This window comes from Periplaneta americana, chromosome 7 (assembly GCF_040183065.1).
Source record: "Periplaneta americana isolate PAMFEO1 chromosome 7, P.americana_PAMFEO1_priV1, whole genome shotgun sequence".
Taxonomy (NCBI): domain Eukaryota; kingdom Metazoa; phylum Arthropoda; class Insecta; order Blattodea; family Blattidae; genus Periplaneta; species Periplaneta americana.
In genome coordinates, this window is record NC_091123.1 from 177,942,019 (window position 1) to 177,961,704 (window position 19,686).

The 19,686-nt window shown below is 33.1% G+C and overlaps 1 protein-coding gene across 1 annotated transcript; it reads right to left on the reverse strand.

Annotated features, from left to right (window-relative positions):
• Positions 1–4,802: 4,802 nt before the first annotated feature.
• Positions 4,803–17,110, reverse strand: LOC138703797 (beta-1,3-glucan-binding protein-like). The gene is made up of 7 exons (XM_069831985.1): positions 16,894–17,110; positions 12,804–12,958; positions 11,633–11,796; positions 8,460–8,720; positions 7,326–7,477; positions 6,463–6,564; positions 4,803–5,066 (listed from the first exon to the last, which is right to left on the reverse strand). Exons 1-7 carry the CDS (start codon positions 17,080–17,082, stop codon positions 4,950–4,952), a joined length of 1,140 nt encoding a protein of 379 aa, XP_069688086.1. The 5' UTR covers positions 17,083–17,110; the 3' UTR covers positions 4,803–4,949.
• Between the last annotated feature and the right edge of the window lie 2,576 nt (positions 17,111–19,686).

Consider the following 19,686-nt stretch of genomic DNA (forward strand, 5'->3'; position numbering starts at 1 on the left):
TTGCGCTCGGGGGTGGGTTCGATTCTCGCTTGGGATGATTACCTGGTTGGGTTTTTTCCGAGGTTTTCTCCAACCGTAAGGCAATGACGAACTCTCGGCCTCATCTCGCCAAATACCATCTCGCTATCAACAATCCCATAAATAACTTGGTAGTTGATACGGCGTATTAAATAACCCACTAAAAGTAAAAATGTTGAAAGATTGAGGAATAAAAGTAGGAAGGGATGAGTGAATGATATTTAAATATACGTATGTCTGTGTTTCTAAAAGAGAGGTGAGGTGTAGCAATGTTTCTAAATGGTTATCGATCAATTCTGCCAAATGTTGAAATTTCATGATTCCACCACGATTTCCATCCAAAATAAGCTGCAGTCGATTTATAAATTTGTCTCTCAAGGTCTATGCAGCAGTCACGTGACGGTTACATGCGTTAAGTGCTGTTTATACGCAAATATTATTTTGCAACTGCTGCAGATAAACTTTAAGGGTCATTCACAATGAAAATTAAACATAACGTAAGCGTTAACTTAAGAATGTAAACGTTACCGGTAAAATCAAGAAGTCATACCATCATTCACGATGGGAACATAGGTAAACATAACAGCAAACATACTTGGTAACCATGGAAACATAACAACGACGCCATTTCCTGATATTCTGTCGTATACTTCAGCGCTCCACGATTGTGTTCTGTTTGCAAATCACGTAAGCATAAGCATGAAAGTTTGGAGTTTGCAAACTTTCATGTTAACGTCTTACGGTAATGTTTATGTCAATGCTTATGTGAATCATTGTGAATGATCCCATTTGGTAGCCTGGGCGCAAACTTCTGTGTTTATGTTACGGTTATGTTTAATTTTCATTGTGAATGGGCCTTTATTCAGATTGGGGTGGAAAAGAGATGTTTGTACAAACCTCTAAACGCATGTATGCATGCGCACATGCCAGTTTGTGCAAATTTATTTACGCATGTAAACGGTACATATCTTGAGACATCACAGCAAATGATCACAGCTACATTCACAGTGATCAGAAAATGTTATTTTTTTGTAATTCATTATTTAACAACAATGTATCAACTACTATTTAGCGTCGATGGGATTGGTGATAGCGAGATGAGCAAGATTACCTGACATTTTGCCTTACGGTTGGGGAAAACCTCGTAAAAATCCTAAGGTGGAATCGAACCCTCGCCCGAGCGCAACTCCTGATCGGCAGGCGAGCGTCTTAGCTGACTCAGCTACGCTAGTGGCCCTCAATGAAATTGCTGATGATATTTCTCGAGATGAAGCCGAGGATTCGCCATAGATACCTGAAATTTGTCTTACGTTGTGGAAAACCCAATCAGGTAATCAGGCCAAGCGGGAGTTGAACCCACGCCCGAGCTCAACTCCGGATCATGAAAACGCGCTACCGCTTGAACTACGTCGGTGGTTCAGAAAATGCTTACATTTACTACGTTTTCATGAGTATTCAGATCGATTTGAGTAACGGTACATTTACCGTATTGAAACTTTCATGAAAACGGGGATTCAAAACGATCTGAGTCTCAAGGGATACACCTAAAAAGTGGGATCGGATCGAATTCAATACGGATTGAATTGCATGAAAACTGGTGTATTAAAAGCAATTTCAATAAGCGCATAAAGGATCGTCATTTGTTTGATGTGTCAGCTGTTTTTACAAAGATCTTATGTTGAAAAGGAAAGGCGTATTACAATGCGTAATATTTAGAATTTGTTCTACATTCTGTGAACACAGAATTCAAATCTGCAACGATAACGTAACAAAACGAGTTTTTTTAATCCCATCTCAGTATGTTGTTAAAATGAAGTGTTGATCGGAGAAGACCGAATTTTTTTTTATATTGATGAGTTTGTCTTCACGAGACGCAGAAAAGATATGTACGAAATGCACTCTATCGGTGATTGCAGAAACATCAATGTCATAGACTGTCAATTGTTTCTGTTTCTATCCATGTGAAGTCATTCTACCATATTGTACTAATTATTCTGTTATCAGTGAAAGTAAGTGAAAATGAAAATGTGAAGTGCACGATATTTAAAGTGGAGAGTATTAGGAACAATACGACTCTACTTCTATTTGGGGCGATGTCCGAGTATGCCTGCCAGGTATGTGAAATTTTTTGTATAAGCGATCAAATGGATTTGTTATGGAGAGAGCTGATATAAATGTGTTACTGAAATAACATAACGTAGAAGGCCTACACACCAGTAATTTATATTTCAAAACAGTTTAAAATGTCTGTAATTATGAGGAATTTTGCCACTCGAGACACCAACAACGGGGTTTGAGATTCAGGAGCATTCCGTGGTAAGAGAGCTATAATATAGCCGTACGCAGGATTTTTTAATGGGGGAGTTTAGAGCGAGAAGAATAATAATCATAATCATCATCATCATCATCATGGATCAAAGATCCGTTCCGATCACACAAAGTTGTAATTTCTCATTTTCTTTTCGGGCATCGGACATCTCGTCGTCCAGTGGGTTTGTAAGCGAGAGGGGTAATTCGATAAAAAACGCTTGCCAATATGACGAAAATAATGACGTCAGTGACAGGTTAGGTTAGGTTAGGTTTGTTCTGGTTTTTAAGTACCGGTAACTTATGCTTTGCATATAATATACAATACGATTACTGTATTTAGTCCTGACAATCGCCGGAGATGTGCGCCTGGGACAGGCGAGTCCATTTAGTTACGCCAAGGGGTGTTTGGGTTATTATTACCGATCGCTCGCCCTTATCTCTACTCCGAAACTCTCCCCACTCCTCCTATTACTTCCCATCTTTCGCGTCGCTGAGCTGTCAGTTCTAAATAATCGGTCTGTACATTTTTTGGTAGGCATGCCAAAAGCTTGAACAAACCAAACCTAACCTGTCTCTGATCCTCGATGATGTTCGCCATATTGACCAACGTTTTCTACCGAATTACCGCAAGAGTTTGTTTCGTCAGACGTCATAAAGTAATTTATGCTCGACCATGCCGAAATGTAGTAATTATACACCTGGTAGCAGACCTTTAATGCATGTCATTAAAGTACACCTACTCATTAAAGTACAGGTGTTCAGCCAATGACAAGTCAGCTTTGTACCGTTATAAAACCGCAAGTATCGATTATTCTCGGATATGCAATCGTAAGAGAATTAGTGAAAAGTCACGGAGGCTGGAAATCCAATACTGTCGCAGAAGGTTATGTTCTTTTACTATAATAATTAGCGTTAATTGTAAATAATATTCAAATAAATTCAATTTGTCATCTCGTTTTTCAATGTCGAATTCAGTAATCAAGGTTATACCAAGTTTAACGGGATTACATCAAGGTCAATGACATTATTGTTCCTCGGAAAAGATCAATACTTTCGCGTCTGCGCACATCTCACAATTCACGACCTAGAACAAGGTCACTTCCGATCTTGTCAGATACAAATAAAATGTATAAATTCAAGTTAGAAATATGGTCAAGCATAAAAAGTCGTATGAAACTCGCCTATAATGGTAATTAAGAAGCTCGTATGAAAATTACTATCATTATAGGCTCGTTGCATAGTGTACTATTATAACATTTCTAATAAACTTCAATAATTACAATATCACGATTTTAATTTATGTGTATATCTCAGGTGTTGCATGGGGTTTAACCAAATACCTTACTATATTAATACCGGACAGCTGTATACTAGTAGCATTGGAATGAGTGCGAAAAATCGCGGACCTGACATCTAGCGCAGAGGGATGGAATTACGTCCACATATACAAATATTAACATAGCGAGATTCGGACTATTGTTTAAAACGTGAGTTACAAATGTGGAATTATATATGAAACACTTAAGAAATGTTGAATAATATTTAATGTAAAATTATTATCTTATATCAAAGCTGCATATTATGAGAAATATTGCATACTTCTACAAATGTAATCTACATCTTACGATGTTTGGTGACGTATACACATCCGTTGATGTGATATTGCATACTTCATATTACTTTCCGTAATTAATTGTTACATATTTTTTCTTTGGTTTACCGAGACAAAATCAAACTGATATTAGGAATGAATTTAACTAATGTTTTATATACGCATTGCAGACAACTGCAAAGATAAAATTGATAGTAATCTGATGCTTGTAATAATATTAGTAAAGGCATGTGGACAACAATAAAACTTAATTTGATAAAACCTTAAAATCCAATACATTTTAACTTCTATTTATTTATTAGGTCTAAATAAAAAAAAACTAATTTGTATTTTTCTATCAACACAAAGACGAAGGAATTAGGCCTACTAAAGAATGTTGTTGACTTACGTTTTATGAACTGTCGGAAATCGAAAGTACGATTTGGAGCAATTTGTAATGCTGCAATTGTCACAATTATAAACAGCACATATACACCCTGACATTTTAACACTAGTACTAATTCATAAAACTATTAACAAATTAACTAGCCCAGCAACAATATACATTGCAGTTGATTACAGCTTGTTTCGCGAGTATCTCCATCCCGGCAGGTAGGTAGCAGCACCATCGTTGTTCGCACGTAAAACTGCTAGCTGTCCGGTATTATTATAGTAAGGTATTTGGTTTAACCACCCGATTTAGGAAGAAATAAGCGAGTTAGAAGTCACAACATTGTCACAGACCCTCTGTTTAATAAATTGAAGGATTTTCACTGCCAGAATTCTTGGATTATGGGAAAATATCAGTATGGTGGAATGATACACGTTATCAAAATTCAGCAAACATTTGGGAAAGAGTACTTTGAAATAAAATTACTACACGTAAGCATATTTTGATGTAACTTTATTGCGTAAGGTTACAAAATACATTTATTCGTGGTAACGGCAAACTGCCATGAGAATCTTTTCTGGAATGACACGTTAATAGGCTTGTTGATGTAGCGTAGCGCAGTCTGAAGTGTGGGCAAGTTTAAAGAGCCCAGACTTTAATGTAGTCCACCTGCATTGCTGCACTTTCTCCATTGTTGACGTCAAGGTGCCAAGTTGGGAGCCAGTTGTTTCTGGCATTCCAGAAATCTGTTGAAGCCTGGAAAGATCAGTAGATATTGAAATTAGCAAATGGCTACAAAAATAAATAAATATATAGATAAATAAATAAGTAAATAAATAAATAAATAAATAAATAAATAAATAAATAAATAAATAAATAAATAAATAAATAAATAAATAAATATATGAGTAAGTAAGTAAACAAGTAAGTAAGCAAGCAAGTAAGCAAGTAAGCAAGCAAATAAGTTAATAAGTAAGCAAATAAGTAAATAAATAAGTAAATAAGTAAGTAAATAAATAAGTAAATATATAGGTAAATAAATAAATAAATAAATAAATAAATAAATAAATAAATAAGTAAATAAATATATAAATAAGTAAGTAAACAAGTAAGTAAGCAAGCAAGTAAGCAAGTAAGCAAGCAAATAAGTTAATAAGTAAGCAAATAAGTAAATAAATAAGTAAATAAGTAAGTAAATAAATAAGTAAATATATAAGTAAATAAATAAATAAATAAATAAATAAAGTAAATAAGTAAATAAATATATAAATAATAAGTAAGTAAATAAGTAAATAAATATATAAATAAGTGTAAGTAAGTAAATAAATAAATAAACAGGTAAATAAATAAGAAAATAAATCTATAAAACGATTGAATTAATATTAAATAAATAAATAAATAAATAGACAGGTAAATAAATAAGAAAATAAATCTATAAAACGATTAAATTAATATTGAATGACTGAATAAATAAATAAATAAATAGACAGGTAAATAAATAAGAAAATAAATCTATAAAACGATTGAATTAATATTAAATAACTAAATAAATAAATAAATAGACAGGTAAATAAATAAGAAAATAAATCTATAAAACGATTAAATTAATATTGAATGACTGAATAAATAAATAAATAAATAGACAGGTAAATAAATAAGAAAATAAATCTATAAAACGATTGAATTAATATTGAATGACTGGATAAATAAATATTTAAAACAATTGAATTAATATTGAATGACTGAATGAATGAATGAATAAATAAATAAATAAATAAGTAAATGAATGAATGAATAAATAAATAAATAAATAAATAAATAAATAAATAAATAAATAAATAAATAAATAAATAAATAAATAAATAAATAATATATATAAATAAATCTATAAAACGATTGAATTAATAATGAATGATTGAATGAAATGAAATGGATCAATGTGTAAATCATATTTTTCAGTCTGTAAATATGAAATACGAGTATATCATATCATTTCAGCAGAAATGTGACTGTTCAATTCTGCAAGCGGATGAGCTCACTCGTTGAAAAGAGAGCCAGAGGCACAATATTTATCAGATTTATAACAATTCTAAATTACAATAAACATTTATGAATATTCTTGAGGGTTAATTAAGAACTTGATCTGAATTACCGTTGGCGATGTATTCAGCCATGGTTTTCCTCCTGGATTCTGGGCATCATCAGGGAAGTAGTAATTTATACCTCCACAGGCGAGATTCAGGACGAAGTAGAACTACAATTGAAACATAATACAATCTGGTTAATTTGATTGTATTGATAATATTATATTGTAGTGACTTTTATCAAGCGAGACTTTTGATATCATATGTTTTGAGAGCTTGTAATTTTATTTTCATTAAACATTAAATATAATGAAAAATTGAGTTTGAGTATCTATGTTAAAAGAGCAAGTGGTGGACCATTAACATTTGAATAATGATTTGAAATAAAAAAGTGGGACTTGGTATATGATTTCAGTATTATTTATAGAAAATGAAATAATAGGTGGAATATGTTTGTGTTTTAATACTTCATTGGCAAACCTAGACCTTATTTATATCCGAAATTGAATAGACACAACTGTGTGTTTTATAGGAGTATTATAAGTTCTTGCTGGTGGGAATGTTGTAGTCCAAATGCTTTGCTTGCTGGGATAGAAGTCTGTACAATTTTTCCGAATGTAAAAATGAAGGCCATGATATGGTAATGTATTTACCCAATGCCAAATAACAGCATTGGAAATATAACTTCTAACTTCAGCGTTTTCCTTATAGATGTTTTGTATTAAATTGATGATTATATAATTGAAGGAACAGTCTTCTATTTTTTTTTTTGGAAATAAATTCTGAAAAATTCTGTTTAACAAAAAATAGGAGTTAATGTATTTGCTATTGTATTACTTTCAAAGCACGGATGATATATTTCTGATTACTTTTTTCGAATTTAAGAGTAATTGTCTCTTTTTTTTTCCGAAGATTTACTATACGTAATTACCGGTTGGTCGAATGGGGCCATCTTGTTTCCATATTGCCATGGGTTATCTATAGTTCCAACTTGTTGGCTGAACTGGCCCAGTTCCCAGAATCCACCGTCTCCAGGAGCTACTCTGCCGATAACTTCGTCATCAATGCTGAATTGCATGTAATCTGGAAGATGTAAATTACAGTATAGTTGTGATTATATACAAAGTATGAATAGTTTTTATTGAGAATTTTTTCCGTTATAGGCAGTTAATATCTCAAAAGCTACCCCAATCCATGTAAAAATTAATTTGAATTCTTTGAATTTGCTCACATAGCCTTAGAAATTTTATCCTTTAGTTTCTGTTCTGAATTGCCCATTATTTCTCTTGTATGCATTCTGGTTTGAGCAATAAAAATGCATAGATATATCGATTATTTCTTAACTTAGGTATTATGTAACCCTTTGCGGCATAGTGGTTATTCAGAAGAACCACCGTTTTCTTTATTTTTAACTTTTCTGGCACAGATATTCCACCAAGGAACCATCTCTTGAGTATACATAGAGATGCCATCTCTGTTTTGAAATTGTGTGCAGGGTTAAAATGTTGAAAAAAAAAAATGATTGAAGCTTTGGTATGATCCATGATATGAAAAATATAAAAAATTAATTTGTGCTTCAAAGGGTTAATTAATTTTCACACAAGTTAAAATCTGTTATTTTTTTTTGTCATATTCGAGAAGAAGCTTTTCTTGGGCTGTACATTTAAGGTCGAAAAATGTAATGATATTTTAACGTAAAGAAAATGTGATATGATGATCTGCCTTAATATTTATTACCCCAAATCTCAGCAATAGAATTTTAAGAGAAGTCTATAACACGTTTGGCCTTCTGTGCTCGAGGTTGCGGGTTCGATCCCGGCCCAGGTCGATGGCATTTAAGTGTGCTTAAATGCAACAGGCTCATGTCAGTAGATTTACTGGCATGTAAGGGAACTCCTGTGGGACAAAATTCCGGCATATCGGCGACGCTGATATAACTTCTGCAGTTGCTAGCGTCGTTAAATAAACCATAATTTAATTCTATAATACTTTGATGGAAATTTAACTTTTATATAAAACTATGCAAATATTATCTTTGAAAGCGAATATACTTCACCGTACTAACCTGGCGTCCATTCCAACTGGAAGCGATGGAAATCCTTATCAAAACCTTGACCAGGTGCCGTATTTTTTTCAAAATGGGCGTGGATGTAGCCGTTGTAAGGCCAGAAAGGGCCGAAGTGCAATGTGGAGGAACTGAGTTCCGATCCTATATTCTGTCCAGATGGCGCGATGTAATTAAGATTTCCCCTGCCTTCACTGAGATCAATCTCACCAGATGCCGGCCATCCTCCATACTTGTTGAATCTTGGTAGCAACCAAATTGCTAGAGATAAATTAGAAGTTGTTTATTGCTGAAGAAAATCTTTGATTATCCATAAATATATAATCTTTTCGCTGTAAGAAAAATCCTAATGTAAACAATAGCACGTGACTGAAGTGAGGCTTCATTGGCCGCTGTTTGGCGCCATAGATTCTCAGTACGTGTTCCCGCCTACTGTTGTACATTCTGTTTCATGTTAAACATTTCCCGTTACTCGTCAAGTAGGCCTAACCTCACTATATGCATTCGTTTGCTTAGGAAACATTTACTTTATAATTACTCTAATTAAAACTCACATAACTTATTATATACATTTAAAACTATTTGTTTTTCTCCGCTTTTGACAGGATTTCCACCCTTATGTTCAATAACCACACACACCGAGGATACAGAAGCCATACTTCAGTACCACGTGCTTACGTGAACAACTACGAGCTCAAGTGACGCCAGCTTGTTACAAGAACAGACTACTTCGGTATTACTGTTTGCATTCATCCGCGTTCATAGTACATAACAAAATATAAAAGTAGCTTTTCTTTTACATGTCGTTTTACATATGAGTGAAGTTATATGTTTCATCGTATTCAACAACTAGAATTCAATTTTTTATTTTCAAATAATACAAGATGATAGTTTCCAAATACGAACTATATTTTCCTGCATCGTGTGAGTGTTTCGTCTGGGAGCCAATCACGGGTATGACAGCCACGTGCTTGAGTTTACATTAGGATTTTTCTTACAGCGAAAACAGTATAGTAATAACTTTATACAGAATGTTCCATAATTCCTATTACAAATTTCTAGGGATTGTATAGGGGACTAAGTAGATAAAGCTTTGATTGGGAACCCATGTTCAGAAATGTATCGTTTCGATGCAAAATAAGTTTGAAGGTCGAATCGATTTCACATCTTTCACTTCACTAGAGACAATGAGCTCTTGCCAGTGTGCACTACAAGAATGGTTCCACGTGGCGACCCTGATGTTCGTTGCACAAAGTGTACCTGCGAAGCATGTTTTCATACACACGCCCCACGAGATCTGGTGTGTGCTGAATACTTTCTCCTGCCGCCAGAACTCGTACAAGAAGATCTTCCTCCGACTCTACAGGAGTCTCATAAACAAGGTTCTTCACGTGGCCCCAAAGGAAAAAGTCGAGAGTTAAATCTGGCGACCGTAGTGGCCAAGGAGATGGACAGAAGACACACGATATCAGGAGACTGCAGAAGTCGCCCTCAGCCCATTTTGTTTGCATTGCGTGAAGCGAGAGATTGTAAATCAAATCGATCTTCAAATTTATTCTGCATCGAAACGTTACATTTCCGGACATAAGTTCCTAATCAAAACTTTATGTACTTTGTCCCCTCTACTAACCCTAGAAGTTTGTAATAGGAATTATGAAACATCCTATATAACGTAAGTATCTTTTTTTTTTTTACTTTGTCCTTTTTCCTTGCAGTACAGTGAAACCTATTCTTACGTACATCCCCAAGATACGCACACACCTCATATACGGATAGATTTTTATGTCCCAACTCAAATAATATAGAAATAATGATAAATTTAACTCTCGTTTACGGACACTCTCAGACACGGACACGGACAGCTGTTTCACAGTCCTAAAGCTTGCTTTACCTCCTGACTGTGGACAGAACTTGGATTTTAAGCCTAATGTGTTACAAAAATGGAAAATTTAGTTTTGAGAACTGTACTGAAATTCCTTAGCATGAAAGAAGACAATAAGGGTCTCGTAGGCTACCACTAGCCCAGCCGGCTACCCCTTGTTAACTGGAAGCGGGTGGATAAACAGTCATAAAATTTAACCTGTCTGATGGGTCCAAGTTTTCCGCGATCGTGAAATTGTATTCGACACATGATAGGGTTAGTAGGATTATTCTCTTCACTTCAATCAGTTGTTCTGTTTCGAGAGACATGGCACCTGAACGTAAAGGTCAAGTTGAAAACTGTAAATTACAGTACTGCATAACTGCAGACCTAGAATAAAATTGCATGGCACAGTACTGTATTTTCCTTTTTCGGTCTTATCTACTGTAGTTCAAAGTTGCAAAGAATTTATTATAGTACAGTAGACTGTATTTAAAATTAAACTACAGCAATACATTTCATTTAAGGCGTAAAGAGATAGACTACATAATGCATATTATAAATTTACTGTTACATTCGGGAGCCTCCCCCCAATAAAGGACACCTCTCAGATGCGGACAGATTGTTACGTCCCTTCGATGTCCGTAAATGAGATGTTTCACTGTATTTGCAATTGTAACGGTTGTTTTTTAGTTATTTCAATAGCATTTCTTTCGTCGTCTGATAGAGGTGTGCAGTTATGGTTGACAATTGAATTATGTGGAGAATGGTACGTATGTTACGAGACCGGTAAAATGGTATGTAAGGTTACTATATTGACGGGATTTGGAAACATATATTTCACGAAGTGTGAAATTAGCCTGATTCTGTTGAATATAGTTACTGGTACAACGATTATAGGGAAAATTGGCATGGGATTCATAGCATCCCGTAATAGCTATAAATATTTTTGTTCTCGATTGTGACTTATGCTATTTGGAATTTTAAGGAATTGGCTCTTGTTTCTGAAGGTTGTGAATGTGATTAAAAGTGAAAGAAATTTGATATAACGTCTTTTGTTTGAATGATTGTTGTTCTCCTTTATTGCTTTATCGAATATATAGCATATATGTTTTCAAGACAGGTGTAGCTTCCCATATTACTAAATTGTAATAAATTACGAGTAACTATGAAAATAATAATAATAATAATAATAATAATAATAATAATAATAATAATAATAATAATAATAATAATAATAATAATAATAATAATATAAATTTTCTGAAAATATATTAAGATTTGAAAAGGTTTCAATATTCAGCTGTCATACCTGGCCACAGCCAATCTCCTGCTGGAAGTTTCGCTCTCACTTCAGCCTTTCCGTATACGAAACTGAACGAGTCCACAGTTCGGATTCTTGCAGATATAATAGGATTCAAGAGTTTGTCAGCAAATCCCATACGCTCACAGCCATAGTCGGATGGATTCGTGCACCTTCGGGAACAAGTTCCAGAATACATTGTATAATATTTGATCTTTGCAATCTTAGACATTATAAAAACATTTTGAGTTTTACATATTATACATTTTGTAAATATAGAAAAATATACTTTGTGTGCAGTGATCAGTTTTATTTGTTCTTAAAATCCAGCCATGAATAGACTATTTGACACATCCGGACTATGTTCACACTATGACAGAATGATAGGATAAATGATAGATTCGCTGGAGAAGATGAGCGTTAAGTGTTGTTACACAAGAGATGTGAAATATTGCAACGTAATTTTTAGACCTAGATAATGGCGAACATCCCTTCTGAAACCATGTTGAGGACATAACGTCCTGTTCAGGACACAGTGAAAGTTTCCCCCCTTGCAAACATTAATTATAAAGACACACTCATACCAACAAAAGAACAGTAGCGGTCGAAGTCCTCACTTAAACTAAGCTGCTGTTAACCATTTTATATTACTTCCGTTGTGTGAAGTGAAGCCTTCAGTGGAATGAGTGATGGACTTTAGAGTCTGTTCCAAACAATAAAACTCAAACTTCACTGTTATTCACTTTTTCAGTAGGTAATTACTACTGACTTATTTGCTCAGAAAATGATTTAACAGACCTATCGTTAAAGAAGAAAGTAAAATGCATTCCAAATGGTCTAAAAGTTCTTCAAAGTATTAAAAATGACCAAAAATGCCGAGAAAAATATAAGAATGATCTATTAGTTCGAAAACGTCAAAAAATGCAAAATAAGACACTATTTTTTTACGTTGATGTTTACATAGAAACGATTTCTATATTAATAGGCATCGTCCTAATGTGAAAAATAAGAAGATCCGTACATATATATTACTTTCAAAACGACAGTGCTGCCACAGGCTGAAGAACGCCTGGGCGAAGTGTACTTTCTTATGATGTATGAAATAAAAGTTTTGCTTATTCTCCATGTGCAGTCCGTTTGTAGCAGTGGAATTACTTAATAGTGTATAAATCATACGTACTCATCAGCTGGTGCTCCGCCGTACAGTTTGAGAGTTCCACTTCCCAAGAACTCTTCGCCGTAGATATCAGACGTGAGAGTGGGCTTGATGAACAATTTACTGTCCTTTGTGAAACTGTTGGATCGATTGTTGAGGTAAATTTCAAATTCCCAGTTCTGGAAAGAGTTTACGACAATGAAATTAAATTCTGGGCAGAGTTACAACTTATCGGAATTTATTATCAGTAACACCTGTTTGTGTACGTAGAAAACAAGATTTAAAAGTGCCAGAAAACAAGCTTAGACCTAAAGATTTAGCGGAATGCATAATAGAAATAAATGCGTATAAGTAAGTTGTTTGTTTTACGAGACGTATGATATTATTGGATATTTGTTTTGTAGCCTTTTCTAATGCAGTTCATTCTAAAATGTACGTAAAACGGAAGGAGTATTAGTACTACTACAGACCGCATAGTTGTCGCTGTAAGTATTTTAAAAATGTATTCAACCTCGTATATACAATTGAATTGTATTTATTTCAGTGCATGATATTGAAGTAAATTTTGAAGTCTGACTCTTTTCCGTTTCTATAGGCCTACTAAATCGATATTAACTTCGATTATTGTAGAAAGATCGTTTCTAAATGTATAAAACATTCTTCAGAGACGGGGATAGTAATTTCGTGGATACATCTTAAGTATGATTAGTGAAATGTGTTATTAGAGTCAGTGATGTAATGGTAGGGGAAAGGAACTTGCCATATAACCCCATTATCTCCTGGTTTAGTTGGATCATGTGCTATGACGTTTTGAAATCACTTTTGAGGTTTCAATCAGTCTTCTAACTTTTGACTATACATGCATGAGAATAGTAGGCCTAATTTCAAGGAGGGAATCTTCCATGCTATATTAATGAAGAATAGATGTACGTCTGTTAGTCTCACTTATACTTCTTCAGTTATAAGATTTAAACTTACATTTATCGTGCTTCTGTAGTGGATAAATTCCTACATATCCATGCATATTGGTCTATATATGATTATATGTGTTTGCTTATACATTTGAATTCTATTTATAACAATGCTTTTGCAATCTATAATTATGTTTTTCTCAACTAGAAACTTAAAACGAAAACTAATTTCTGTAGGTAAGAAAAATTAACGCCGTAATTGTGCAAAAGATTTTGTTAGTCTAACGACTGATTACACTGAACAACAAGAATTCTGCTCGGACTTAAAACAATGTGTCCCATATGGTTTTGTGTGCGCTGAATCCGAAAATGCATGTCTTTTCTTAGTTTTTAAGATGAACTATGATTTCACTTTTCGATAAGGTAATCAATTTTATGAGTCTATGACCTATTGCCGGTTTCTTATGGTTGCTGACATGTTCTTTTCGACTTCTAATAAATAAACGTATATTGGTCCCTTCTATTCAGTAAATTTAATAACAGTTCAAAGTGAGGTCTACGCAATGAACAAACAAGGGTGTGGTTTTCAGTATTTAAAAGAAAAGTTTACCAATTTGAATGAAGGGAAATTAAAAGAGGGAATTTTCAGCGGTCCACAAATTCGCAAAGTTTTGGCTGACTCTTTCTTTGAGAAACAACTTTACGTTACAGAAAAAAATGGCATAGCGCGCTTTGAAAGATGTTTGCTCAAATTTCCTTAGAAATTCTAAGGCAGACAACTACATAGAATTTGTGGAAACCATATTAAGTACATATGAGAAAAGGGGCGTAATATATCTCTCAAAAATGCACTTTTTACATTCTCATTTAGATTTCTTTCATCCTAACCTTCGAGCGGTAAGCGACGAGCATGGGGAAAAATTTCATCAAGAAATATCTGAAATGGAAAGGCGATAGGCCTATAAAGGAAGATCATCATCCAGCATGCTTTCAGACTATTGTTGGTTCTTTGTGAAAGATAGCCTAGTTCCGGGTCTAGTTATAAATGGAAGTTATCCAGAAAAACTTTTTAAATGATAAGTTCAAATTCCGAGATTTTTCTCATTCTACATATGAAATATTTATATTGTTGTTGTGTGCTTTGAGTTTTAAACTATATAACATAATTTTTGTATTCAGTATACATTTTTCAAATATTATGAGGTATTATGAATCCCTAGTGTGTTGTAATTTTATCAGTAGCATTGAAAAAATATAATAAAACGTTTTTTTCATAAAAAATTCAATTCACTTTTCCCGGAAAATGGTACGTGATGGGGCAATTTGTATTTTAAATTCAGATTTAGAGCAAACATTTTAGTAATATTCGCCTATTTTTATTTCGGAGCAAGATAAGAATTAAAAATTTGTTGTTAGCCTTTTCACTTATGTCTTTTAGTTCTATTTAGTAATCTACAGATAATATTGATAACATTAACCCTTCATAAAATTTCGTAGTTTATGAATTTCGTACAACCTCCTAATTTTCATTGAAATATACTGAACATATGTAACTTGAAAAATTGCCTTGGCAGCTGACAAATATTATTTCAATCTTCATTCCAATACCCACTAATACTATCACGTATTAGTCGGGTATATACGAGAGGAAAGAATTTATTGTTCATGTACATGAAACTTAATTTTTAAATAAAATTCATCCTCATGTATTTATAGCCTACTAATTATATAATTTGGTACTGGAAAAGACTTTCGAGGAATATCATTTTTGTTAACGTCGTACAAAATTTTGTCCAATATTCTTTTGAGAAGATTAACTCCGTATGTAGATGAAATTATTGGGGATCATCAGTGCGGTTTTCGGCGTAATAGATCGACTATTGATCAGATTTTTTGTATTCGACAGATAATGGAGAAAAATGGGAGTATAAGGCTACAGTACATCAGTTATTCATAGATTTAAAAAAGGCATATGACTCGGTTAAGAGGGAAGTATTATATGATATTCTTATTGAATTTGGTATTCCCAAGAAACTAGTTCGATTAATTAAAATGTGTCTCAGTGAAACATACAGCAGAGTCCGTATAGGTGAGTTTCTATCTGATACTTTTCCAATTTACTGCGGGCTAAAGCAGGGAGATGCACTATCACCTTTACTTTTTAACTTCTCTCTAGAATATGCCATTAGGAAAGTTCAGGATAACAGGCAGGGTTTGGAATTGAACGGGTTGCATCAGCTTCTTGTCTATGCAGATGACGTGAATATGTTAGGAGAAAATACACAAACGATTAGGGAAAACACGGAAATTTTACTTGAAGCAAGTAAAGCGATCGGTTTGGAAGTAAATCCCGAAAAGACAAAGTATATGATTATGTCTCGTGACCAGAATATTGTACGAAATGGAAATATAAAAATTTGAGATTTATCCTTCGAAGAGGTGGAAAAATTCAAATATCTTGGAGCAGCAGTAACAAATATAAATGATACTCGGGAGGAAATTAAACGCAGAATAAATATGGGAAATGCGTGTTATTATTCGGTTGAGAAGCTCTTATCATCCAGTCTGCTGTCAAAAAATCTGAAAGTTAGAATTTATAAAACAGTTATATTACCGGTTGTTCTGTAAGATTGTGAAACTTGGACTCTCACCCTGAGAGAGGAACATAGGTTAAGGGTGTTTGAGAATAAGGTGCTTAGGAAATTATTTGGGGCTAAGCGGGATGAAGTTACAGGAGAATGGAGAAAGTTACACAACACAGAACTTCACGCATTGTATTCTTCACCTAACATAATTAGGAACTTAAAATCCAGACGTTTGAGATGGGCACGGCATGTAGCACGTATGGGCGAATCCAGAAATGCATATAGAGTGTTAGTTGGGAGGCCGGAGGGAAAAAGACCTTTAGGGAGTCCGAGACATAGATGGGAGGATAATATTAAAATGGATTTGAGGGAGGTGGGGTGTGATGATAGAGACTGGATTAATCTTGCACAGGATAGGGACCGATGGTGGGCTTATGTGAGGGCGGTAATGAACCTTCGGGTTCCTTAAAAGCCATTTGTAAGTAAGTAAATAAGGTACTGGAAAAGACTGAAATATTTTCTTTAATTCTATTCAAAGAATTTTTTTAATAACTTGAACTAATTTGAAAAATACTTTTTCATGAAGACTCTGTAGTTTGAAGGTTCGATCAGACTTACCCCTCCGCCAGCGGCAGTTTTCTCGTGGCCCCAGGTTTCTAAATCGAAGTCATCAAATTTCTCGTCGAAGATGAGGTCCCCACTGCAGATCTGTGCTGGCGCCTTGAGGCCAACAGCCCTTGTAGGGGACGGATTGCATTGCGATCGTGCACCTGCGATGGCGCACACCAGCAGAAGAAACAGACGCATGGTGCTGAGATGCGGAGATCCAGGAGGAGTCAACACCGGAATGTACTGCGGAAGTCTGGGGATCGCTATTTATTGTGGCAGAATAGGTGACGTTGCGGCACGTGGGTTTGAAGCTATTTCAAATACGATTTAGAGTGAAATTATCCATCTGTGTAAATAAGTTGGAATGTAGGTGTGATCCTTCAGTAATTATGTACGGTAAATTTAATGCCATTATTGAATTTAGGGTATACTTTTGAGTAGGTCGTGATGTAGGATGTAGGAAGTGTCTGGTGCTGCTAGTTCGAATCCGTCCTGTTACATGTGTAGATGTTTGTTCTATGTTATTTGACGTGGCGATTGCCACTACAATTTTTCCAGTTGTATTTCAGAAAATATGAATTGTATTTCAGAAATTATCAAATGTATTTCAGGTTAGTCAATTTAAATTCAGGAATTATCAAATGTATTTCAGATTAGTCAATTTAATTTCAGAAATCAATTTAATTTCAGAAATTATCAAATGTATTTCAGATTAGTCAATTTAATTTGAGAAATTATCAAATGTATTTCAGATTAGTCAATTTAATTTGAGAAATTATCAAATGTATTTCAGATTAGTCAATTTGATTTAAGAAATTATCAAATGCATTTCAGGTTAGTCAATTTAATTTCAGAAATTATCAAATGTATTTCAGGTTAGTCAATTTAAATTCAGAAATTATCAAATGTATTTCAGATTAGTCAATTTAATTTCAGAAATCAATTTAATTTCAAAAATTATCAATTGTATTTCAGATTAGTCAATTTAATTTCAGAAATTATCAAATGTATTTCAGATTAGTCAATTTAATTTCAGAAATTATCAAATGTATTTCAGATTAGTCAATTTAATTTGAGAAATTATCAAATGTATTTCAGATTAGTCAATTTAATTTGAGAAATTATCAAATGTATTTCAGATTAGTCAATTTGATTTAAGAAATTATCAAATGCATTTCAGGTTAGTCAATTTAATTTCAGAAATTATCAAATGTATTTCAGGTTAGTCAATTTAAATTCAGAAATTATCAAATGTATTTCAGATTAGTCAATTTAATTTCAGAAATCAATTTAATTTCAAAAATTATCAATTGTATTTCAGATTAGTCAATTTAATTTCAGAAATTATCAAATGTATTTCAGATTAGTCAATTTAATTTCAGAAATTATCAAATGTATTTCAGATTAGTCAATTTAATTTCAGAAATTATCAAATGTATTTCAGATTAGTCAATTTAATTTCAGAAATTATTAAATGTATTTCAGATTAGTCAATTTAATTTCAGAAATCAATTTAATTTCAAAAATTATCAATTGTATTTCAGATTAGTCAATTTAATTTCAGAAATTATCAAATGTATTTCAGATTAGTCAATTTAATTTCAGAAATTATCAAATATATTTCAGATTAGTCAATTTAATTTCAGAAATTATCAAATGTATTTCAGGTTAGTCAATTTAAATTCAGAAATTATCAAATGTATTTCAGATTAGTCAATTTAATTTCAGAAATCAATTTAATTTCAAAAATTATCAATTGTATTTCAGATTAGTCAATTTAATTTCAGAAATTATCAAATGTATTTCAGATTAGTCAATTTAATTTCAGAAATTATCAAATGTATTTCAGATTAGTCAATTTAATTTCAGAAATTATCAAATGTATTTCAGATTAGTCAATTTAATTTCAGAAATTATCAAATGTATTTCATATTAGTCAATTTAATTTCAGAAATTATTAAATGTATTTCAGATTAGTCAATTTAATTTCAGAAATTATCAAATGTATTTCAGATTTGTCAATCCAATTTCAGACAGTATAAGCTGTTTTTTAGATTTTTCAATTGTATTTCAGATGGTATCAAATGTATTTCATAAAATAAGCAATGCATTTAAATTACATAGTCACTTTAATTCACAATAAATTTATAAATTTATAGACATCAGCTCAAAGAATTTGAGTGATCACAAGGGTCCTGAATACAATAAACATGTACAATAAAATGTGCTGTGATATATTAAAGAAAAAAGAAAGTTAATTGGTGAAGGCAAATATAAGTTGATTAATTGAAATATAGATGATGATGTAATATTTGAAGAGAATCCTTGATAATATTTATAAGAATAGACATTACATAATCAAAAGGAATGTGAAGTTTCTTAAGATAATTCCATGTGAATTTTGTAATAGAACCTCTACTGCCAAACAGCAAACCAATGACGGACCATTGTTTAAGAGGGACGTTGTACTTTTGAGAAAGATAAAGCAGACAAGGTTCATATATAGACTTCTTCTCAATATCAACTTCGGTGGCCTGATTTAGGTTTCTTTCGAAACGGATAGTAGGGTCAAGAACAAGAGCCCGTTTTAAGCGTCCGTTGATAGCATGTCGTACACGATGATGTCTAGCATTGATCAGCAGTTCGCCTTTGGGGCATTGTCCAATGTAACAAATGTAGGCCTACTTGAGATTTTAACATATATTTAAAAAAGTGGAAAATGGATTTAAAAAATCCTCACCTTCATTGCATTTTAGCGTCCGACAGGCATATTCTCCATAGCTAAAGCTGCAGCTTGTTGAA

What these genes read in the sequence shown, in the direction of transcription:
- LOC138703797 (XM_069831985.1), bottom strand. Translation starts at nt 17,082, where the DNA reads ATGCGTCTGTTTCTTCTGCTGGTGTGCGCCATCGCAGGTGCACGATCG. An exon ending in TGGCCCCATTCGACCAACCG is followed by an intron (nt 6,565 to 7,325) that starts GTAATTACGTAT and finishes TTTCAATTGTAG; the next exon opens with TTCTACTTCGTCCTGAATCT. An exon ending in GGCTGAATACATCGCCAACG is followed by an intron (nt 5,067 to 6,462) that starts GTAATTCAGATC and finishes TGATCTTTCCAG; the next exon opens with GCTTCAACAGATTTCTGGAA.